This window comes from Perissodus microlepis, chromosome 22, assembly GCF_051167445.1.
Source record: "Perissodus microlepis isolate ML-2025 ecotype Zambia chromosome 22, ASM5116744v1, whole genome shotgun sequence".
Classification (NCBI taxonomy): domain Eukaryota; kingdom Metazoa; phylum Chordata; class Actinopteri; order Cichliformes; family Cichlidae; genus Perissodus; species Perissodus microlepis.
The window spans coordinates 20,067,358-20,091,440 of record NC_140481.1 but is presented as its reverse complement, the minus strand read 5'-3'; the positions used below and the strand labels follow the sequence as shown (position 1 = coordinate 20,091,440).

General features: G+C 39.7%; 3 protein-coding genes and 1 non-coding gene across 13 annotated transcripts in view; 1 reads left to right on the top strand and 3 right to left on the bottom strand.

The window, feature by feature from the left end:
• Positions 1 to 4,646, top strand: part of ptk2aa (protein tyrosine kinase 2aa) — a 63,693-nt gene extending 59,047 nt beyond the window's left edge. For 7 of the 10 annotated variants that reach the window (XM_084918495.1, XM_084918493.1, XM_084918494.1 and 4 more), the window contains 6 exons: positions 169 to 272; positions 765 to 773; positions 1,831 to 1,986; positions 2,143 to 2,223; positions 2,785 to 2,870; positions 2,957 to 4,646. In XM_084918495.1, coding sequence (XP_084774621.1) covers positions 169 to 272; positions 765 to 773; positions 1,831 to 1,986; positions 2,143 to 2,223; positions 2,785 to 2,870; positions 2,957 to 3,083 — 563 coding nt within the window. In that variant the 3' untranslated portion in view covers positions 3,084 to 4,646. The remainder of the gene's footprint in view (positions 1 to 168; positions 273 to 764; positions 774 to 1,830; positions 1,987 to 2,142; positions 2,224 to 2,784; positions 2,871 to 2,956) is intronic. The other 3 variants (XM_084918501.1, XM_084918492.1, XM_084918500.1) reach the window with 1 other exon arrangement.
• Positions 4,647 to 5,572: 926 nt separating this feature from the next.
• trnav-cac (transfer RNA valine (anticodon CAC)) lies at positions 5,573 to 5,645 on the bottom strand. Its single transcript has one exon. It is a non-coding gene; the product is annotated as a tRNA-Val (tRNA).
• Positions 5,646 to 6,744: 1,099 nt separating this feature from the next.
• rplp1 (ribosomal protein lateral stalk subunit P1) lies at positions 6,745 to 8,846 on the bottom strand. Its single transcript, XM_084920075.1, has 4 exons — positions 8,623 to 8,846; positions 7,712 to 7,786; positions 7,078 to 7,192; positions 6,745 to 6,874 (listed from the first exon to the last, which is right to left on the bottom strand). The coding sequence occupies exons 1-4, from the start codon at positions 8,692 to 8,694 to the stop codon at positions 6,792 to 6,794; spliced, it is 345 nt and encodes a 114-aa protein (XP_084776201.1). The 5' UTR covers positions 8,695 to 8,846; the 3' UTR covers positions 6,745 to 6,791.
• A 4,734-nt stretch (positions 8,847 to 13,580) lies between these two features.
• On the bottom strand, positions 13,581 to 22,637 carry clptm1l (CLPTM1 like). Its single transcript, XM_084919715.1, has 18 exons — positions 22,347 to 22,637; positions 21,170 to 21,390; positions 20,981 to 21,075; positions 20,575 to 20,764; positions 20,195 to 20,385; positions 19,682 to 19,760; positions 19,317 to 19,434; positions 18,982 to 19,076; positions 18,705 to 18,789; positions 18,038 to 18,141; positions 17,837 to 17,902; positions 16,199 to 16,249; positions 16,035 to 16,117; positions 15,902 to 15,936; positions 15,755 to 15,810; positions 15,521 to 15,565; positions 14,494 to 14,609; positions 13,581 to 14,405 (listed from the first exon to the last, which is right to left on the bottom strand). Exons 2-18 carry the CDS (start codon positions 21,332 to 21,334, stop codon positions 14,327 to 14,329), a joined length of 1,653 nt encoding a protein of 550 aa, XP_084775841.1. The 5' UTR covers positions 21,335 to 21,390; positions 22,347 to 22,637; the 3' UTR covers positions 13,581 to 14,326.
• Between the last annotated feature and the right edge of the window lie 1,446 nt (positions 22,638 to 24,083).

The window sequence follows — 24,083 nt, the reverse complement described above, 5'->3', positions numbered from 1 at the left end:
TGAACATGTCAGTCGCTATAGCATATCAGTGGTAAACTACTTTAAACTACTTTGTATTCTGTTTCTTAAATGTAACTCATATTATAGTCTAGTTATCTGTATAAAAATGTACATGCTATGTTGCTTCATGGCAAAGATGCTAACCCACAATTTTGTTTTTTCCCCCAGAACCTGTGGCACCTCCCAAAAAGCCGCCCCGCCCAGGAGCTCCAGCTAACTTAACCAACCTGCCCAGTCTCTGCCCCATAGAAAGCTACAATGACGGGGTCAAGGTGCATATGAACACACAAATTCCAGCAAGAACGTGAGGTTTAAAGATGATTAAGATTAGGAACGGGGTTTCATTTCTCTGTTTCATAGAAGTCTGTGTTTTACTGTGGTAATTTGCACGCTCTTGCCTACACATAGCTTTTGATTTGGTTCTTTGGTATTGTGCTGATGGGTTGCATGCCGGTCCATGTCATGCCTTGCCTGTGGTTGGCTTTGGCCTAATGTGCTGTCCCTCTTCTCTCCCCCCCTTTTTACTCCTTCTCTCCCCCCTGTTACTAACTTCCATCCACTACTCCTTTAACCTGCTTCCATTCTGTTCTTATTCCTTATTTTCTGACCCGCGGCACCGCATCCACACACCCACCAATCCATCTGTCCGACACATTCCCTTGTTTTCACAACCTGCGTACTCCGTTCCCCTTCAACCACTCCCCTTTCAAACCGCATCCACCCGACCACCACCACTCCTTCCCCTCCCCTCTTCCTCCCCCAAGCCGTGGAGGGTAAGCTAATCTTTGTGTGTCTGTCCTCATTATAGACTTAGCCAGCTGCTAGTTACAGTCACTTTCATGTTCTCTGAGTCATTCAGTCATTTTCTTCACCAGAGAAAAAAACGGGGAAAAAATAGAAAACAGTTGTTATTAATGGAACCGTGGTTATGAACTGCTGGTTAGAGATAGATTGCATATATAAAACCTTTTTTTAAAAATGTGCAAGCAATACTTCTGGTGAAGAAAAATTTGATTTAGATATTATAGCACATGTCAGTAGATTTGTAGCAAAAGTCTAACACTGTCTAATGATCGAAGTTAAAATGATGAACTTCTCAAAGGTTTGATGCATCAAAAACATCTCCCTCCAAATCTGAGTTATTGTCCACCATCATTTGGAAAAACTTTTATTATTTTTATTGTTTTGGTTTTGCCTTATTTTATTAATGAAAACTGTGGCTTTCAAATTGCTTAAGCCTTGCTTTAACGTCTCCATAGTAATTGCTTCACCACGACATTTAAAAATGTCTCGTAGCTTAAACACAGTTACGTTGGTACCTTAAATCTGTAAAACAAGGTACATTAAATGTTTTACAGAGTTTTAATTGGAAAACACCATAAAACGTTTTCAAATGGTTCGAATTAAGGTGGGCATTTTTTGTATAAATGCCCGCCTTACACACAGCAGATGTGCAGTGTCTGCTTAGTGTTAACATCTGTATTAAAGTCACTTAACAAAGAGTTGAGCTTTGAGTTTGTCACTTAACAACCATTCTGTACTAACATGCCTGCTGCTCACTGTAGAAAAGTCAGTTTCTCATCATTAGCTAGAAATGCTTGTGGCTAGAAATAGATTGTCTCCAGTTTATCTTTGCATATACTGCCACCTACAGCTAAATGTGTGAAACTACCATCACTTGCCTGACCATGGCAGAAGAGCTGTGGGCAGTTTGAGTGATGTTAGTTGTTGTTTAAATATGTATTTAAAAGAAATAAACTAAGAAAAAATAGCAATGAATTGGAAACTTAAATCTTTATGAGTACGTGTTACTCCGGTCTGCTGGTACAGTTGCAGCCTCAAGAGATCAGCCCACCTCCCACCGCCAACTTGGATCGTTCCAACGACAAAGTGTATGAGAATGTGACGGGACTGGTTAAAGCTGTGATCGAGATGTCGAACAGGATCCAGCCCGCTGCCCCGGAGGAGTACGTCCCCATGGTCAAGGTAGGGTGAACATCACGGTTAAGATCTTCAGACAACCTTCACTGTTATTTACACTTTGTGTTACACTGGCAGAGTGTGAAAATTGAGAAAATATTAGGGTGTGGAAGAGCCAGTTTAATACTACAAACTTATGATTGTATGTGTTTATTGTCATAGGAAGTGGGTTTGGCTCTGAGGACTCTGCTGGCCACAGTGGACGAGACGATTCCTGTGCTGCCAGCCAGCACACACAGAGAGGTAAAAAGAAACTCCTGTGATAAGAGAAAACCACTAAAAGGGTTCAGTGATAGGTTGAAAACTAGATAAACTGTCTTTCTTTTGTTTTTGGAGTTATTTTTGATCTTTTTCATGAGAGTTTCTTAATTTCTTGTCACAGCAACTACTCATTGGCGAAACATTGTTTATCCAGTCTTGTACACTGAATCCTCCTTCTTAAAAAACCAACAAAAGGAATGTCTGTTCTTTGTCTGCTACGACAGCTTGAGTAAGGGTTTCCTTATGTAGTACTACTACAAGGCATATTTGCTAACGACACCGTAGTGTAAAAGGTAACGTTGTAGCTAAGGTTTCCATAGAGACAGAGTGCTTAAAAAAATAACCCGTAAAAATGTGTCTCCTGTCCCGCTGAAGCCGATGCAACTGAGGTCCACATAGATGTGAGAAATGTACCCTAACAGGCACCTGTGTTGTCATTTTAAAGCCACTTTTGGTATTGAAGTAAATACATTTCTTTGATCTTCTTCTTTTGGAAGTTATCATTTATCATCTGATCCTGACATTTTCTTTGTCTTTTCATAGATTGAAATGGCCCAGAAGCTGCTGAATTCAGATCTGGCCGAGCTGATAGCGAAGATGAAGCTGGCGCAGCAGTATGTCATGACAAGGTGAGGATTAACACGTTAACGGCGTGTTTTCTTGATTTATTTTTACGTCGGGGCTCGTGTAGTAAAAGCTGTGTCTGTTTCGACAGTTTACAAAAGGACTACAAGAAACAGATGCTAATGGCAGCTCACGCCCTCGCAGTTGACGCCAAGAACCTGCTGGACGTCATCGACCAATCACGGCTCAAGATGATCAACCAGACCCGCCCACATTAGCCCGGGATCTAACCAACTTGGCGGTTTTTGATGCAGTGAATCCAAATGCAGGACAGGGAAAGAGGGCCCGGGAGTTTGGTAGTTCTCGGGAATTTAATAAGAGACTGAGAAGGATCGGCAGGTGGACAGAGTGATGAAGGTCTGACGTGGAAAACCGATGGACAGCAGACACGACAAACTGAAACAATCAGCCCCTCCCCCCCTCGTTCTCTCTGGAAAAAAGTCATGTTTTGGCCAGCGTTGTGTTGTTTTGTACTTCAGTTGTATTATTGCCTTTTGTATCCAGAGAAACCCTCTTCTCTCATCACATATCCTCAAAAAAAACCCCTTTTTTTCCAGAATCACTCATTACTCATTTAAATCTTTGAAGATTCAAATAAAATGTCTGGGAAGCTCACTTGAAGGACTGGACAGGTATTTTTGGTGAATGGACCCACCAATCTTTGCCACGAGAACACATGACTGACACTCCACAAACGCAGGAGGAAGCAACTGGAACTGAAGAGCCTGCATGAGGAGGATGATGAAGATGATTTCATAAAGTTCTTTAAACATGCTTTTATATTATTATTATTATTATTATTATTATTATTATTGTGGTTGTTGTCACTATGTTCATCCCTGCAGTATGCCTCTGTTTTCTTAAACTTTGTATGAACAAAAGTGATTGATTTACACCACGGTTGCTCATAATTTCATCTCTTTTCTCTTTTTTTCACCCCACTCTAGACTTCTTTATCTCAGGCATCAAGATACAGCATAAACATTTGAGTATTAAAACAATGCAACAGCTATAAGTCTTTTTAAATATAAAAACTGCTACATGCAACTTTTAAAGTTAACTTGCATAAGTAAATATACAAAGAAGCTCTATTTTTAACACATTTCTGAGGCATGAATTGTTAGTAAATAATAAATATTGGAGACGGGAGAACAGGAGGGAGGAGTGGAAGGGACAAATGGAGGGAGGGTAGTTTTTAAGTTACAGTGGAGGTGCTAATAATACTATACAGCTGCTTGCCCTGTGCCAAATGAACATTTCACTCAAAATATTGCTTAACTGTGGAATACAAGAACAAGTTTAGCAACAGCTTAACTGTTGTTTCTCTGCTTATCCTCTAAAATTTTGATTGGTTTGTATATTAAAGCTCTCTGTACCATGCCATCAGTCGGGTTGTTTCCTCTTTGTCAAACTTTCAGGTGATTAGTAGAATATTTACAGTCTTTGTTGCACTCTAGTTGTATCTGTAACGCACCAAGAGTTGTTTTAAATTAAGGGTGCCGACCTCATTCGCAAGGGTTTGGTCATGATTTTAAAATATTCAATTGTTATCCTGTTTTCCTCCCCCACCTTTCTACCTCCCTCCACTGCAGTTATTTATACCTTTTTAATCCTTCTCTACTTCTGGTCTATCTATTCTTCCCCTCACCTTTGTGTTCCTTCTCTCCTCCCTCTCATCCTCTCGCTGTTCCCTCTCCCCTGAGGTGAGCAATATTCTCAGGAAGGAGACAGTTGTACAGTTGCTAAACCGAGCAAATAAAACACTGTTATTATTGAAGCAATTCAGGTTGTTGTCTTGTTGTTTCGTCTGTTATTTGTTTCACTGTCTGTAAGATAACAATACATATTTTATGCATGCTTAATTACATACTGTAGATCTATATGGTAAACTCATGTTGGGCTTTTTGGCTTGTAAAGCATCGAAAGTCAATAATTCAAGTAGGGCTCCTGAATTAAGGCTATTTAGGATTTTTTTTTTTTTTTTTTTTTTTTTTGCCATCCATAAGGCAAAATTTCAGTCCACTTCAGTCATAACAGCAGTACATCATGGGAAACCCCGAGTAGTTTAAGGGTATTGCAGCATAATTGAGGTATAGTTCAGGGTCCCCTAATCCAGCCATAAGTATTATTTTTATCAAAAAGGAAAGGTTGAATTTTAAGTTATCTCATAATTTCAACTTACTAACTCATACTCAGATTTGAGAATATAACTTGAAATTTTGAGTTATTAAGTCTTACTTTAGTAATAAAACCTTAATAATAATAAAAAACCTTTAATAATAAAACCTACATTCTTTTCAGTTTTTTAGCGTAAATGAGCTCAGCATGGATCATAAATGAACATAACATGGACTGTAAGTGAGCTTAACCTTTGGCAGGTTAACCCACCGGCAACAATGGGTGCCGTTTTAACCCCCTTACATTGACAAAATTAAACATATTATGTGTAGGGGAAGTCTAAGGAGTAAAATGCATGAGGTTATTTGGGGGTTAAATGAGTTAATGTGAAGACAATGCTAAAGTTCATGCTGATGGCATGGTTTTGATGATCTTAGAAAAGTTGTCAGTGCTCTTGGATCATAAGTCTTATTGCAAAACCTGCCAGACAGTACATGATTTAAAAAAAAACTGGTCACTGTGTTTTGTGACGTTCAGTTGTTCTTAGTTTGGTTGTCACTGTGAGTGGAAACCAAAAATGTATAACACTTGTTTCCGCCCGGTTTCGAACCGGGGACCTTTCGCGTGTGAGGCGAACGTGATAACCACTACACTACGGAAACGGCTGTTAGTGATGTGTGCGCCACCTTGTATACAAATATTGCAATATATGCAATCAGGAATACAATGTTTTATTTCGATACACAAGTTTAGTTCGATACATTTGTGGATTTCCCCACCACCTGGTTAACTCCCGGTTGTGTGACTCTTTTAGCAGGGCAGGCACAGAGAATACTTTTGACTACTGATGTTACGTCTGACGCTGAAACTCCGAGTGTCAAGTAAAGCTTAAAGCCTTTGTCCAGGCCAGCAGAGCCGTGGACTGCCTGGTTATGTGACTCGAGCAGTTCATAAGACGGTGAAATTATGTTTTTTTTTGTTGCGTGCATTGGATCTGAGGTGATTTTGAGGTATCACCAGCTTGCAAGATTGTAAGCAGATTATGGAGCCACCAAAAAGGCGAAAAATATTAGCATTTAGGGAGCATTTGGAGATGACACATTCACTGGGCTTCATGCCATCACTACTTTTGACTTGAAGTAAAATCTTTTGAATTAAATGTATATGCCGAACTGAAAGCCAATGATCTGAAAGCTTAGAGGTCCTTTATTCAGGGTACTGACATCATCTTCTAAATTGTATTAAAAGCCATCTCCACAGTCTAACTTAAGATGACCATTGATCAGTATAAATCCACATTTACCCAACTTATCAAACTGTATTTTCAAGACAAGCTGTTGCCGATCTCCTAAAAGTTTACTCCAGATCATGAAGTCTTCTACCAGTTTTGCACTATGCAGAAACATATTTTATCAATTGGCTGGTCAAACTAATGAGAATTGAAAGTAACTGAGAATGAAAAGTAAAATCTTGAGTATAATTTGGATGATCATTGTATTCAGCTTTTACAAAACTCTGACCAAGAGTTCAGTAGTTGCAGTTTTGTGAATTATCAGCACACAGCTTGCCATGGCATTAGGTTCAGTGCCTAAATTGAATGTGCTGAAATATAATTTCTCTCATGTCCAGGGAAGTGAAGTCACTACAAATCTACAGCCTTAAATGTCACTTTAGGTTAATGTGCTGACAAATGCTGCAGATTTAAATTGTATGTGCAGAATTTCTGTACATAAAAAACAAACAAAAACAAGAGACAAGGAGTCATTTTTTATACTTTTATTGTGTTTTTGTATAAAAAAACATCTGTTTTAGTCAAAGAGACCAAAGCCCATGTCGTCGTCTGACTCCTCGGACTCTTCCTTCTTCTCCTCCTTCTTCTCCTCCTCCTTGGCTGTAGAGGGAAAACAAGATGTAGTTAAGTCAAAGATGACTACACAAACTAAATTCAGAAGAAAAGAAAAAAGTCAATTTGATTTCTGAGGTACATGAAATCTGAACTTGAAGGAGAAACTCAAAAGTGGTACAAGCCCAAGACTGCATTCACATTATTATGTAACTGCAAATGTAGCGCTGGGAAATGCTTTGTTTAGTTACCTGGGGCGTCACCAGCAGCGGCAGTACCACCTGCAGCAGCAGCGACTCCAGCGGGGGCTCCGCCGCCAGCTCCAACATTGCAGATCAGACTGCCGATGTCGATGCTGGACAGAGCCTACCAAAGAAAATTCACAGGTTACGTCACTTTATTCACATGTCCAGCGCTTGTTATAGAGATCAGTGTATTTAAAAGGCAGGGCATCAAGCACAACTCCTACCTACCATGCCTAAAGACTCTTTACAGCAAGTGTAGTATGTTTTCATTTTTTTAAATTTTAGTATGTTCATAATTTGTGTCCTACTCATTCATTGAACTTTCTTTAAGTGGCAGCACTGTTGCATCAAGACATTTATTCCATATTCATGTGTTTACTCATACTGGCAACAACAGGAACAATATTAATGCTTTCAGCCTGACATAACTTTAAAAAAAAATAAATTTAAATGTAAATACAGACCATTAAAACACACAGAAAGCAATGAACAGGTCTGTTTCACTACGGCACGTGCAATCAGTAAGTCTCCTTTACAGCCACTTAAATTTGTATTGGTTATAAGAGTTATTGGGATACATAAAAACTGGCAGATCTTCAGATCTATTCAGTGATATGATTTCAGAAGTGTGTTCTCTCACCTTGGCGAACAGACTTGGCCAGAAAGGCTCCACAGTGACTCCAGCAGCCTTGATCAGGGCATTCAGCTTGTCCTCCTGTGGACAGACAAATAAATAACATAACAGCCATCATTATTAAACTCTACTTCACATGTTGAACCACTTTTGGGAACCCCTTTTGCTAAAATATGAGCGATGACATATAAACTGGTGTTCTATAATGTGTTGAAGCTAACACTTTCAGTGATTACAAATAGAATTTAAGAAAACATAACTGAAACATGTCCTCATTCCACTTTCTCAGGTAAACATAATGTGCGTGAAATCACACACTGGTGGTGGTGGCAAGCCACATTGTAGACACAGCCTGCAGAAGCCAGGCTGCCTGACACTGGCGCCACCGGGCCCTCTGACGACCACCACCAGTAGGCACACATGGGGTTAGTATCTTGCCCAAGGATATTTGGCATGTAGCCTGGGATCGAACCACCGACCTTCCGGGGAGTAGGTGACCCGCTCATGCAACAAGCTCTAACAATAACAACTTTGAACGGTGATGCCAACACTAAAAAAATAAATGTTGTACTCTTGATGAGTCTGACCACACAGCCTGTCAGTGAACACCACATCCAGACCTGTCAGCCGAGATGTTTAAGGCTAAACCGACGGTTAAACATCAGCATTCAGAGTAAGAACAAGACTGAGCTGTCCAGCTAGAAAAACGCGGCCTATGAATAGCAACTAGCATGACGCCATTTTAGCCAGTTCGCGGACATAACTGGCGTTTGCCCGATATATATATTATTATACCGGTTTATCTGTTAATGTCACATTTTTTTGTATTTCGGGATATTTACCCCAGAAAAAAATGTTCAAGAACGACCAATTCAGACATATTGGCTGAAATATCCCGGGTAACCTAGGACACTTACAGTGACGGTAACTTCATCGTCGTGGAGGATCAGAGCGGAGTAAATGCAGGCGAGCTCGGATACGGAGGCCATCGTAGATGTTAGATTTAATGTTCGTAGGGTCAGATGCCTGAAATTGACGGTGCTAGTCGCCGGATTGCGGGCCTTAGCTTCTGGTGAAGAACCGAGCACCTCACGCACGTTGAATTCCTACAGCAGAAAAGGGAGGGCCGAAGGGGGGAGCTCAGAAGATATACTGTGCGTCAGGGAGCGTGGTTCTGACGTCACGACGCACAAAACGACGTACGATAGCTTTATGTTCAGAAGACTTTATTTTATTTTTAGAATAGTAATACCTCGCTGGTAAATATTATACATAAAACAGTTCAAAAATATCTTGTATCTAGTCCCGGTATTATATTCCTACCAGTCTACATATAATGAAACATCAGTGTGTGAGTTATTTAGTTTTTTGAATATTTGTCACACATACATATTTCAGATCATGGGTGGCATGGGGTGGCATGTGCCACCCTAAAATGATCTCCTGCCACCTCTCTACCTCTAGCGCCACCCTATGGTTGTGCCAGAGCACATTTTGAATCAACACCGAATAAAGGTGACGGAGGGGGGGAGGCATGGGGTGACATGTGCCAATGGTTCAGCCTCTGGGGTCGCTGCACCTCCAAATCATATGTCTGACTTAAGATGACATAGATACAAGCTGCAGCCACGCTGAGTCTCTGCTTTAACTTGTGTTGAAAGTTCAGACTTCAAACTATACACCAGTTTTTTTTAATTTGATTGATAGGCCACTAAAACCAGAGTTGTTTTTTTAACATGCTCTTTCCTGAATACTACCATCATGTTTAGTGTGGAAAAAACAGTAGAAAAAGGCATTTTTTAAGGAAAGCATCCAAAAAAGGAAAGAAATGTACCACATTTACTAATAAAATTATTATATGGCATCAAGTGGAAGAGAGGAACGTTTTTGGGATGGCAGAGAGAAAGACACAGAGAGGGCGATATCAATAGTGAATTTGTGACGTTCAGTGTGTTTGGAGTGTAGTCGTTGTTTTGTTTTGTGTGTCAGTGAGGGTACTAGTGAATATCACAGTAGCTGCCAAAAAGCCACCAAAGGCAGACTGCAGTGTAAACACTCTATCCAGGTGGAAAACAGGAGGAGTGATACATCTCCTGCTGTCAGGCCTGCAGGGTCTATCCCTGTAGTGTCTTGTGTTGTGGCTGGAAAAAACTATTTTTTACACTGGCACAAATAATTTGTGGGGCATCTTATTGCGACACCTGTTTGTTCTCTCATTTTAGTTTCAGTAGAATTTTTACCCTTGCCCTGTGGCAAATTACACCCTGGACCCCAATAAAACATGAAAAATTAGGACTTTGCAGTCTATTCACACCTACAGGCCAGTGGACACTCTTTCAAGGATGAGGATGTACACATCCTGGACAGGGAGGAATGCTGGTTTCAGCGCGGAGTCAAGGAGGCCATTTACGTGAAAAGGGAAAGACCATCTCTGAATCGAGGAGGGGGCCTAAGGGTACATCTTTCGCCATCTTACAATGCTGTGATTGCAGCCATTCCCCAACTCTCTGTGAATGGTACTCATGGCCATTGATCAGTGGGTTTTGGTCAGTGGTTGTTGATCAATGGTCATGAGAATTTGCATAATTAAGATTAAGGAACTGACCTCCCAGCCCATTGTTCCTTCAGTGGGCTGGTTTCAGTCATTATGCAAATGTACTGTTTATAAGATTGGGGAAACCTGCAGTCAGCTGAGACTGAAGAAGTCACTTGGATGAGTGACGAAACGTTTCTCCCACAAAACGCTACGTCCAGATGAACAGAATCAACTTTTTGGAGATTTACTTTCCTGGATGATTGAGAATGCATCAAGACCATCTTGGTGTATGTGTAAATTGCGGAGGAATGCAGTACTGTATTTATAGAAACACTTAACTACACTCAGAGACCTTACAACAGCAGTGTACCACATTGCAGAGAGCTGTACTGTCTTTTCCTCTCCTGCAAAGTTTGTGCACTCTTTTTGATTGTGGTGGTTGTGTGATTGAGCTTTAGGCCATGAATCGATGGCTGGACATATTCCATCAATTACAGCAAGTTGTCCTGGTCCTGAAGCAACAAAGCAGCTCCAGAACATCATACTACCACCACCATGTTTCACTACTGGTATGCCATTTTTCGGAAAAGTTGTGTTAGTTTTATGACAGGTGTAGTGGTTCTGAAAGCAGAATATTTTCCCTAAGGTCTTAGAATCATCAAGTTGTTTTCTTTTTTGCCAAATGTGACTGATACTCTGTTCCTTTTGGTCAACAGTGGTTTTTACCTTGGAACTTCCTCACGGATGCCATTTTTGCCAAGTCTCTTTTGTTACTGTTGAATTATGAACTCTGACCTTAATTGTGCAAGTGAGGCTGGCAGTTCATTAGTCTTTTTTCCTCTCTTGATGTGATCTTTAAGTCATTTTGGTAGGGCGGCCACTCCTGGGAGGGTTCACCACTGTTCCAAGATTTCTCCATTTGTGGATAAAGGCTCTCAGTGTGGTACACTGGAGTCCCAAAGCTTTAGAAATGGCTTAGTAAGACTGATAGATGCCCAACATTTGTCCTCTGCTGCTCTTGAGTTTCTTTAGATCGTGACATGATTTGATGTTTACCGTGATGTCACTGTCAGACAGATTCTGTTCAAGTCATTTCTTGATCCAACAGATCTGGTAGTAATTAGGCCTCGATTATGTAACCAAAGTCATTGCACGATTTAACAAGTGTGTGTGTGTGTGTGAGTGAGAGAGAGAGGGTGGGGGATTACTTTTTCACATCACGCCAGGTAGGTTTCGCTAGATTTTTCCCTTAACGAATGAAATTATCTCTGCATTACTCAGGTTATCTCTGAGCAACATTTCCACTGAACAGTTTACCCCAGCAATAGTAACATACCAACTACACGTAACATTTTGTCAGTTATTTTTTAATTTCATCTCAATCAAAAACACAAACATTACAATAAGTAAAACAATTTAAAGGCAAATCTCTGCCAACTATTTTTAAGAAACAAATCCTGTGCAGAACCTTTATATACAGACCTAATATATCATGATATCTGAATGTTAAGTACATTATTTCAATTAAAGTCTTAAAAAACAAACAAACACCCAAACTAGGGCAAATAAATCAAATTTTGACTGCATAAACTCAGTGTAATAATACTTTGTTTAAACATTTCCGTCATCATCTCTCTCACAATGTCAGTGTTTATTCAAAAGATCCGATGTACCATCCATTGTGAATGTACAATGGTAACATTATTCATTCTCACATTTGGCACTAGCAGATTTTCTTGGCCCAGTTATGTAAAAAAAAAGAAAAAAAAAAAAAGAAGATGGATGGAAAAGACAGTAGGACTGTCAGTGGTACAATGTCATGAAACGGTCAGTACCATTTACAGAGACACGAAACATACAGAACTCAACTTCACAGATTGTGGAACTTTCAAGCTTAAGATTCTGGAATGTCTTGGGCAATTAATCTTCTCTCCATGGCAACAGATCACAACTTTCTCCTCTGCCTCTAGTGAAATTCTCCTGCCATCTACTGGCAAATAAACAGAATTGTGTAACAATCCGCGCTTCTTCAGCAGAACTGAAAAGTGATACATTCAAATGAATCACTTTTCCAATTTGGATTTCTAAACGTTTACGTTTTAAATCCCATTTTCTTTGATTTTGCCCTCAAATGTTACAGTTTATTCTCACTTTAAAAGCATACTTATTATGTCGATTTGAAATTTTACATTGTGCGAAATAAGCTATTTAAGCTGCTCTCTCTTTAAGGCTGCCCTCTCTGTCATGCATACCGTTGTATTTTATTATTTTATTCTTTTGGCAACTTTGTTTGCTTTGCGGGAGCAAACGTAAGCTACTGGAAGCAAACTTAATCACCGTTTATGTATATAGGTCTGCATATCTTCTTGATAAACTGATACCATCATATTAATAAGGAAGTAGAAAAAAAGTCCCGTAAACCGTTTTGTTATGCTTTTGGTGTTTCATTTCTCCCATTCAGAGATTACGTTCAAATGTGTTTATCTAATTATCTCTTACTATGAACATTTACATCATAACAGTGTGTGTAATAGAAAACGAGCATAACAGGTCCTCTTTACAGCTCAGTCACACTAGAGTAAAAGCAGGACAGCGACTTTCTTGTAACCAGGAGAAAAAAAAAAGACAACAAAAATGTAAATACTTTACATCAACTACATCACTATTCATGGAGGAATTCCCATTTTACACTTGCCGGACTCTGAATGCTAGGGTTTCATGTGAATATGTGGTTATGTAGACAGCAACAGATTTATAACAGATGTCAACAGATCTCTTCATAAGCAGATTGCGTGTAATTGCCAACTGGATCCTATTCAGTTGCAAACTGATATCAGACTGTCTTATTGGCCTTACTGCCATTTCGTCGCCATCTTGCACTAAAGTCACTTTGATTTACAAGTTTACAGAACACCGGCAGAATGGTTTTGGTCGTGCCGTGGCCTCCAACTACTGTTTTCCCTAGTGTGACTGTAGCATTAAACATGACCGTTCTTTGTCACAGAACTAACAAATGCCAACTGTATGCACGTGATCATTTTGGATATAATTTTGTACAGTTTTTTTTTTTTTTAAGAGCCAAATTGCCAAATTATTGAGAAATGCTTAAAAATAATGAACATAATTTCTGATAATTTACATATTCAACAGAGCTAACAATATATCATTTTTAGTTTCTGTATGGCTTACCTTTGCTTATTGCAGCTTTCATATTTTATTCCAATTACCATAAACACCAGCTACCAATTTAGAAATAGTGGCCACTTAAGCACAAAAGCTGCAATTATGACTACAGCCTGATTTTTCTGAGACTGTCTGGAACAATATTATTGAGCTGCCTGAAACAATATTATTGAGCTGCCTGAAACATCAGTCAGAATGCTTCACCTTTGCCACACTCCCTCCTTTATTGTCACAGCACAGTCTTTCTATCCCTGCCATCACACAGCTATCTTGATTTTACTTGAAGGCTGTCTTATCTGGTAGGTATACAACAAGCCACTGGATTATGTCTTCTTACTGAATAAAGCTCTCAGATGAGCAAAGCAGCTCTTTCTCTGCAGCTCGTAGATATACTACATCTGCCAGCTGTCAGAGCAGGCTGAATCCAACTTGTTCAAAACACGAGCGTAGCATTGTTAAGAATTCTAAAGATTCCTTTGTGCATTTAAAACTCTGGAAAAATAAAAATACAATTGCAAGCAGTTCACAAGAATTACATTATAAGTGTATTTTTTCAGGTTGTTACATCAGTCTGAAAGGGCCAGAGATGTAGCTCGTCACTGTGTCCCATCACACACACTGTAACTAACCCCCACCCCACCAAAAAAAAAAAAAAACCCAAACCAAAACAAGAAGGCCTCGTCAGACTGTCAGACGAAGCAGAAGATGATGTTGCCCTTTTAACAATTTTTAACAGGGTGGAAAAAGTCCGAACCATAAGCACATTTATGTGCCTGGAACATATACAACAAAAATGTACCCCTGACCATTAAACTCATTCCAGTTGATAAAGATGAGTGGACACCAGTGGAAACAAGACAATACCCACAGATTCCAGATCATAAAAGCAAATTCCTCCGAGTCTAGTGACTCTTCCCTTTGGGTTTTTCATCGTACGACACTCCATATTCGTTTACTCTTGTTTTGTCCACAGGGTAGAGCCTGGTGAAAGAAACGGAGAGTTTTAACTCTGAAAAAAAATGTGCACGTTTTTAACAAATGTGCTACGTGTAATGTAGTGTGCATGTACCATCTCTGGTAAAGGTAGATGAGAAACACCACATCATCTCTGAAACAGGCCAGTCTGTGAGACGTTGGCATGGTGATGATGAAGGCAAACACGTCATCGATGAAGGTATTGAATGCCTGTTAACATGAAAGAAGTCCATGAACATTCTCAAAAGATAGATTAAAAAAAAAAAAAAAAAGTAGTCATTGTTTGTAGGGGTGATCAGTTATTCTGACAAATTACATCGGCTCTTGAACATTAAAAAAAAAATAATAGATACACTTTCTTTCAAATTTAGAAGTGAGAGTTCTTTAGTAATTAAATCACTGACCAACATTATTATATGTAAAGTTAAAAGCTGTAAAAACAGTATGAAAGATGTAGGCCTCAGTCACACCGGCTTAGAGACCAGTCAGTCACTCCCCGGCAATCTCTGGTTGCTAGGGAAATATGTGCATTCTCGGACTGGTTGACAAGTGAAAGAGGGTGCTGCACCAAAAAAAGAAAAAAAAAAAAAAAAATCTCCTTGTGATTGCCGGTATAATACTACGATCATCCAGTTTGAATTGAGATAGCCGACTCGTCTGTAAACACTGCTTGATTGCAATCTACTCAGTGAGCACGATAGTAAAAAACATGATGCAAACTGGAAATGCAGAATATTCTCCTTCAAAATAAAAGTGCTTTACTGCTGCAAACAACAGCATTCCAAAAGTTCACTTATTTATTTTAGGCAAATTGCCTCGGTTTCCATTTCCGTCACAGTTTCGCTACTCTTCGGAGAGAAGTTGGCAAGTGCGTGCAGACAAGTGGACGTCTTCTATGCAAACTACAGGCGACCGTGCCATCCGCCTTGAGATCAAAACCATTAAAACGGGATTTTTGCAGCACCCTCTTTGTGGCCGATTTTATCTAGTGACTGCCAGCAACCACTCGCAGAACACGCATTTTTCCTTAGGTTACCAATCAGTCTCTCAGCCTGTGTTACTGAGGCCTTACCATCCATTTGCTAAACCACTCAGAAAACAACAGGAAATTTATTTTTTACCTTATACATGAAGGCTTTCCAGGGCAAGTGGGCAACAGACTTCAGCTGTTAAATAAAGAACAGAGCTGAATAATCAGTCATGAATACTGTGCTGTGTTGTTATGGTAAATAAACTGCAGTTTGCACACGGTGGCATTTTATTGTTAGATTTCTGCATTTTAATGTGTGCATTTATTACACAGATTGCGTGGGTTACTGATTTTTGTGAATCAGTAACTTCAAAGTAAAACTGACCTTGTAGTTGACAAATAGCTGCGGAAGCATGAAGAGGAACCCGAATGCATAAACACCTATAAAGTGATGAAAAACACATGAGAATTTATTATGACTGTTATGGACAGAGGTATTTTGTGTGTGTGCTAAGAGTATAGAGCACCTTACCGTTCACCAAGCTGTTAATCAGCCACGAGTACCAACTACAACAGAAAGATACACAATCAAAATGAGTGATGACCTGTCAGACTGAGTCAATCAGTATCCCGTTATTGTTACTTACACATACGCAGACTCCTACCTCTTATATCGTAAAAATATTAGTGCATACACTGCCCCTCCGATACACAGTGGGTAAAGGAGGTATGAGAGATACTTCATGGCCTACAGAAAAATAAAGAAAGAGGCAATCAGCGTAAGTGCTCATATCGCAAAGAAACAACTGATAATTGTCTCGTGCCCTACCAGGGTATCATATTCTTCCGTTCTCCTCTCAGATTCATCTAACTTTCCAAACTGTAACAGAACAGAAACACTCATTAGCACACTCGACACATGTTTTCACTCACATTTTAAAAATCTCTACAGCTGCGGTCAGTGCTGCAGAAATTAAGGAAAAATGCCAACAAGGACAATTATAAACTCAAGCGCCTCGATGTAGCGTTTTACATTTATAAGAAAGGATTGTCGTGTTTTCTATTAAGCATGTATTATCCTGCCTACAATGCTGCATGAACATTTATCTTTTTTATTTATTAACATGGCTAAAGTTCCATTATCGGCTCTGTGCTTTGTCAAAGGACAATAATTTAATTAAATACAAATATTATTACAGCAGAAAGCACCATAAGAGAATAAAACCAGCAGTTAAAAAAAAAGCAGCAGTTAGAGAAAAATGGTACTTTGAGTCAACATGTCAGATAATTTAAGAGCGAGTCGGATGTTCTAGCACAGGCTGTGTAACACTGGTCTCTACTCCTTAACCCAGAGCCTTCCTGGCATAGGAAATAACTGGATGCGTATATGTTGTACTTTTATTTAAACATATGGAATTACAGTGTATAAGGCAAAAAACAGAATGTACAGGTATGACCACCTTTATTCTTTAACATAGCCTGAACTCTTAGGCAAGATTTCTCATAATTTCTTTAAGTACTTTTCAGATCCAGGCTTCTGGAAAGACATTTAAAGCTCTTAACTGACACTCAATGTTGTGCCCATCTCCTGACATCCTCAGCAAATAACCAGAAATTTGCGATTTGGATTCATCACGCCTCAAGACCTTTTCTCCCAAGTTCCCTTAAAACTGGCTTCTTGACAGCAACTATAGGTACATATTTTTTTAGGTCTGCTCCACCTTCTTTTGCCTTTCATTTGGTCAGTTTCCTTAAGTTTTTTAAAGGATACACTGCACACCATGCTGAGATATGCCTAGCTTCTGGCTTATAGCACTTTGGGAATCACCCTGTTGGTGCAAAAATACAAATTTATTTGAGTTTATGTTAAACTGTGCTTGTGGTGTTTTGTATATTCAGCTAAAGACATGACAACAAATGACATGTTTTTGCAACACGCTAGTAAGAAAGTGCCTAAAGATAAAAATTTAAATTGCTTCTTTGCCAAGTTGTCCGTTATGCGTCCACAAAACTGGTTCATCCTCTGAGGTGCCTTTTGCATGGTTGAATGATCGTTGAGCTCAGTGTTAAAAACAAATTAAGATTCATCTGAAAATGTTTTTCCCCCCTTCTGAAATGTTCATGTTCAGGTTCAGGTTAGGGATGGACTGAAAATTAGTGAAAAAGTAGCCAATGTCCAAAGAAAAACTTTCAAAGAGCTCCAAAAAGCCTGGACAACTGTTGCTCAAGCTTAAAAAAAATCCAAGTGCAGCTGCTTGGAAACAAAATATAAAAAGGCACACAGAGTTGCTAAAGACTTTTACACAACACTGTGTACTGCACAGCATTTTAAAGCAGGTATGCTCAATTTCGTGTGTATAATTGTGTAGCCACCTCCCAAAGGCCCAGTCTATACCAACAAAGACGTAGATACGTGGCTGATAGCAGAAAAAAAAGAGATTACAGATAAAGACACATGCACACATACCAGGAATGTGGGTTTGCCTCCTTTCCAGAAAACTTGAATCTTAAAGGCTTTCTTCACTTTCCAAACCTTAAAAAAAAGAAAAAAAGAAACATTATTATATATTACAGATCACGTAATCACCTTTTAATCAAATCTGAAGTGAGAATAAATGGTCATTTTGTGTGTGTTTAAATTCATTTTTAATTGCGCGTGTGTGTTTACTTCAATCATAGAGCCGATCCCTGCAGGTATGAGGACAAGCAGACTGGTCTGCTCGTCAAGCAAATAGAGGAAAATCACTATGGTACTGAAACATCGCCACAGTACTAAAATAGAAGCAAACAACAGAAAATGTGAGATAGTAAATGGCTCTCCCAAACTGACACTGATGACCAATCATTTGGTTCAGCTCGAGTCTCTTGATAACACTTTATCCCACATGTTTTAAAAGCCTTTTGTGTTATCTTACAACACTGGGAAACATTTGTAGGGTTATATAGTTACACTGTGTTTTTTGTTGTTTTTTCTCAGCTGCCACTTCTCTAAAAATCCATAAATCAGAGGTCCCACAGTGCCGGTTCTGTGGATCTGTCACTGCAAAGCCAAAATGATTCAAAAACTATTAAGGTACAAGCGCTCTCTTGTGAGTGAAATATTGCTGGCCAACCAGCAGATTCAGAATATGAAAAAATAATGTAGATTCACCTGTTCTGCACATTTGTCAAAGCCTTATTAGAGGGTGACATTCACACACTCTACTAGGAGTAGTTTATTTAGCCACTAACCACAAATGTATTCATGGTGATTCTTTATGCCCATATCAACTGTATAAACTGGATTTTGAAGGGGTTTGGTGAGAAGGTGAAACAGTGCCGTGAAGCTAACAAACCTGCTTTGCTGGACATTCCCACCATACTTTTCTTCTGCTTCCAGAAGCTGATGTCATTTTTGAAGGCCAGGAAGTCAAAGAGGAGCTGAAAGAGCATTCAGAGTTAAGACTGGCATCTTTATTTGACCTTAAAATGACCCAGTTAGATGACTTATTACCCCAAGCTTTACTTATATGTGATATTTTGTAATGATAAAAATGTTTCCTACTGTGAACTGAAATGAACAGCTCACTTAAGGATTCAAAGTACACTCTAAAAGTCTGCAGCCACACTCACATGGAAAGCCGCTACAAAGAAAGTCAGGGCCAGGAAATACAGGTTGGTATCCACGAAGATCCCTTTAATCTCATCAGCATCTTTCTCTGTGAACCCTGCAAAAACAGATACAGAAAACCGCACTGCATTTAGGTGTGTAGACATGATCGGGAAACCTGGCTGAAGCTCTATCTGAAGGATGCAGATAGACTAAATGCACCGCACTGTGCAATCATACATCACTTATAGTAGGAGGTGAACTTCAAACTTTGCGTTCGCACAGGATGCTCGATCAGGTAATGTCTAGAAAAGTTCAGGGCTGCAGTTAAGTTAAGCAAGGAGGAAGATTAGCATACCGAACTGCTGCAGAGAGTAAACGGCGTCTTGCATGTGGATCCAGAATCTAAGTCTGCCCAGAGAGATTGAGTCGTAGGAGATGATCAGAGGAAGTTCTGTAGTGGTACTGTTGATCTCCTACACACAAAAACATGGGAAAAAAAAAAAAATCTTTTCAACGTTTCCTATAACGTGCTTCTCAGCCATGCATTCACTAACACATCATTATTGTGGCCTCATAAACTCATTGTCCTCTAACCAGGTTCCGTGAGCAAATAAGATGAATAACAGAAAAAAAGCATTGCATTTGAAAATCTGCCACTGGGACTACCTGACAGGGAGTTGCAGTCTGTTGCATAATATTTATTTAAAATTGAAAACTTACCACGAGGTCCTTGACCCGGTTGCTGAGCTCATCAACAAACAGCAGAGGTAGATACACCACCTTCTTCCCATTCTGAAACCTGGAACACATACAGATAAAACACTTTATGGAACTCTTTGATCGTCACGACAAGCCTGTAATCCGTTAAAAGTACAGCTAGTACAGCTCAAAGCATCGTTTCTTTTTCTCGCCTCCACTATTGAAATGCTCTTTATGTCGGCATCGGTCATGGCCCACTTCACCGGTTGCGGCTGAATCAGAAAGCAACCGCCTGGATTAGAATAGGCACTTTTTAACCCTTTGCATGCCACACACCCTTTTTGGCTATTTCTAGGTCTTGGCTAATAAATTAAAGTGGCTGGGCCTTAGGTTAGAGCTCCCAAACTGTGGACCTATCGTTTAAACCTCTTCTTTAAAAAAAACCAACAACACCAAAAAAAACAACAACACACGTCCCTTGGATATCTATTTCCTCTCATAGTGCCATTTGTGTTTGTGTAGCCGCCATCTTACACTCTGAGGTATCTGTGGACATCATTTGGGAGGTATTCTCTGTCAAAGAGGAAGTGGTCGCCGACAATGTTGACAGTGAGGCGGGAGCGCCAGTGTGAAACTGGATGGTCTGACACAGAGGTGGCTCCAGCTCTGGCTCCGCCCCCTGCCGCTGCATCATGCGGCTTCTTCTGCTGGCCTTCTTTCTGACCCTGCGCGAGTGCAAAGACAGGATAGGAGTTTAGTGATCTCATTAAAGCTCGATAAAAGCGGCACAGTTCCTCTTCATGTCTGAGCGCTGTGGATCCCTTTCAAATAAACCACATAACTGTTAACCGAAAGGAAGGAAAACAGTACTTTCTGTGTGTTGACTTTCAGCAATAGCAGAGACAGTATGGTACCTGTGTTTTATCTTCTCCAGATATCAGAGAGATTTCAGGCGGTTTAGGGACCATGTACGTGGTGAGCTGAGCAACCAAGTGAACTTGTCGTGGATCGTGCCACGGATCGTGGGCAGCTTGATGGACAAATATTAGTGCGTATAGAGTTCCATTATTACGGGTTTTCTTAGGTAGGGAGACATTGATTGTCCTGTGGGAAACATGGAAAAGAAAGGAATGAAATTTAAAACAGAACTTTAAAAAAGAAATCCGTTTTTCAGAATGCTTCAATCAAATCTCCGTGTAACACCGTTTCATACCACAAGGGGCTGCGCATTCAATTCAGTGTCTGTTTTTATCTCATAGGTTTTACTTCTGTTAAGATAATAAATGTGAATCTCTTAACTCCCCCCCAAAAACAACCAACCTTTCAAACTTGCTGTTGACATCAAAGTTCTCCTCTTTGTGGATCAGAGTATGGCCTCCTTCTGCGTTCGACCGCAGTGCGGTGTAGATGCTCAGCTAACGAACAAAGACGAACATGTCAGGCATCCGCATCAAAGAGAGAAACCAGACTCATGCATGACCGGTGCGACCATCCTTGCACACAACTGACCTGCAGTTTGGGGTTCCCAGCCAGGAAGGGTGTGATGCAGTTGGCACCTTTGGGGTTGTTGCAGGGTTTGGTGTACACGATGCCGTACATCACCCAGCAGGTGTGGAGCACATAGACCACAAACACCCCCACGATCAGGGTGGTGAACGATGTTTTCAGAAACATGATGCTCGCGTCGTTTCCTCGTCTCCCTCGGCTAACTGAGCGGCAGGGCCATATGTCTGCAAATGAGGCATTACATTCGATTTAAGTATGAAGCTCAAAACTCAATTAATTTTAAACGCCAATTAGGGATCAGACAATTGTCTCAATCACCTGACTTGTCACTTGTCTCAGATTGGTCTTAGAAAGAAAAAACAAATTAAGATAAAGAGCTTATTTGCCAATCATTTTAATGAATATGGGATACAGCTGGTCAGGAACAGTTGCCAAAACTTGCTCTTCTAGTTTTATCCCGGTTGTACCACACAAACAAGTAGGGTTGCCAACCGTCCCTTGAAAAACAGAATCGTTCCGTATTTAGAAACAAAAGTATTGAGCTGAAAAGGGACGCACTTTGTCAAAAGGTTAAAAAAATAATTTCACACACCAAAAAAAGAGCTAAAAAAAAATTCCTCACACTGGGAAGGGTGAAGACAATCGGGTCGCCCAGCCCTGGCCATGAGGTGTCCCTTATTTATTTTTCAGGGAGTTGGCAACCCTACAAACAAGTCATTAGCAGGATGAAAGGAGGCCCTCATATTTAGAGAGATTAAATGGCAGGTGATGTAGTGAACTGATCTGATACTGTCTGGAAAAATATATAGTGCTACACATCTAAATAACAGAATCCTTGTTAGCACACTGGAGACTCAGGTCTCCCACAGATTGTTTGGTTTAATTCTGCGTCAAGTTGCAGTAAACACCCGCACACCTGTTTTTTTACTGATGGTAAAAGCATCAAACTGTCTGCTGTTCAGGCACTCTGAAGCTCTTTAACCAACTCAAACTATGATACACCTGCTGTCAGTTTTTCCCATATGGTCGGATCTGCATTTGCTTTTTCTGTGTGGGGATGATGTGCTACCTTCAACCCACAGCTTTAGTGACGCTAATCCTGAACGAATTCTGTATTCACTTTGCTTTTAAGGCACATAAAATAAGTAACCCCCCCCCCCATATTAACGTTACACATTACCGGTGTTTAAACTGGCAGGCTGTCGGTGACAGGACGCTCTCAGCTGGCTCACTGACTGCCCATCCGTCCATCCACTTTACAAACCCTGTCAGGCGACTCAAAGCGACCGCATCGCTTCTTCAGAACCGCGTAGTGCTTTCGCCTGAAGACATCTGCTGGACTCTGGGCTCGGTTCTGCTTTTAAGAAGAAAAGAAAGAGCTATATCCAGAAATGACTAACTGAAAGCGTGAGGTGGCTCTACATTTCCGCCATTCGCTTCCTTGTTAGTTTCTCCAGCGAGATTTGGGGAAGTGGTGCCGCGAGATTTGACGTCACTGACGCACTTGGAGCGGGAATAAATATCAATATTTCGTTTGAAATTATTTATCTACTTATTTAAAGGAAAAAAATCAAGAAATCATCATTTTATTTGATGTAATTCCATAATTTGTATTCAGTGAATCTTGATCTTTCATGGAAAGTTGTCATTTTATTACAGATATTTATTTATTGTGCTTTTCTAGTTACAAAACCCTAACCACAGTTCACTACTCCATGGTCAAATAGGAAACTGCAGGTGTCTGAGAAATATTTTGAAGGAAGAAAAATATTTTTGGCTCCATGCACTGATATGTTTTACTCATGAGAGTTAAAATTCTTAGAGTAAAGTCTTTATTAAACGCCTGAGAGAGTAACCTTGAACATCCGGGTATCTGAAGAATCTCCAACCCCATTTTCTTGTACTCACTTGGAGCCCAAAAAGAGGAATTTCTGACTAGTACCTTTATTTTTTTGACTTCTGTTATCACTGTTTTTGTTTAAATGTTAGAACAATGTGTTTTTGTTTTATGTTTTGGTGGCCCCAAAGCTATAGAAAGAGCTAAGAGCAAAGTCCATGAACAGCAGCTTATTGCCAAGTTAATGTGCAGTGTTACTGTTCTTTGAGGTCATTGCATGGTGCACCTTATGTAGTTTTGTCTGCAGTTATGAGTTATTTATGGCTAAAGAATCCTTGCACTCAGCAATTTTGGTTCCACAACATTAGGGAGTCCAATGGTAAAGAGCTGCATTCTTAAAAGCAAGCTGAAAGACACGTACTCGTACAGATGTTACATTTGTAGATCCTTGCACAATATACCTTGTGCATTAAGCCAACATCTTAATTTTTTTCATGAGTTATACCCACCCACTTTCATTTATGAAAGTTAATTTGAAAATGAAAAGTTTTCCTCTAAGATGCAGAAGTTTCACATCCCATGAATAAACCAGCTACTCTTGGAAATGTGTATAAAGCTTTTTCCTGAAGGAAGATATTACAAATGTTAACCATTATTCTCAAAATCTAAAAGTGCACTTCAAATTCAAGATTATTATAATGACTTCCAAACATCAAATCCACTAGGGTAAAAAAAAAAGACATTCATAAGTTTGGATGTCTTTGTTTTACATTGCAGAATTTACCACCTAGTCTGAATTCCTTATTGATGAACATCCACCTCATTTCTTTGTTTCATAACCAAGATGCAAAGAAATATGGCATTGACAAAATATTCCTGCTGATGATGTTAAGGATGTTAGAGAACAGTGGTGTGAAATTATCATTTACTGAACAACATTTCTATGATACAGTGGCACAAGTAACTGGTGATAATTTAAGTTTTTCACTCAGTTCTTGGCTATGTTGAATCATTCTCTGCAAACTATTACTGTAGAATGTGTTTTAAAAGCATCTGCTTAGAGGGCCACAGTTACACTAA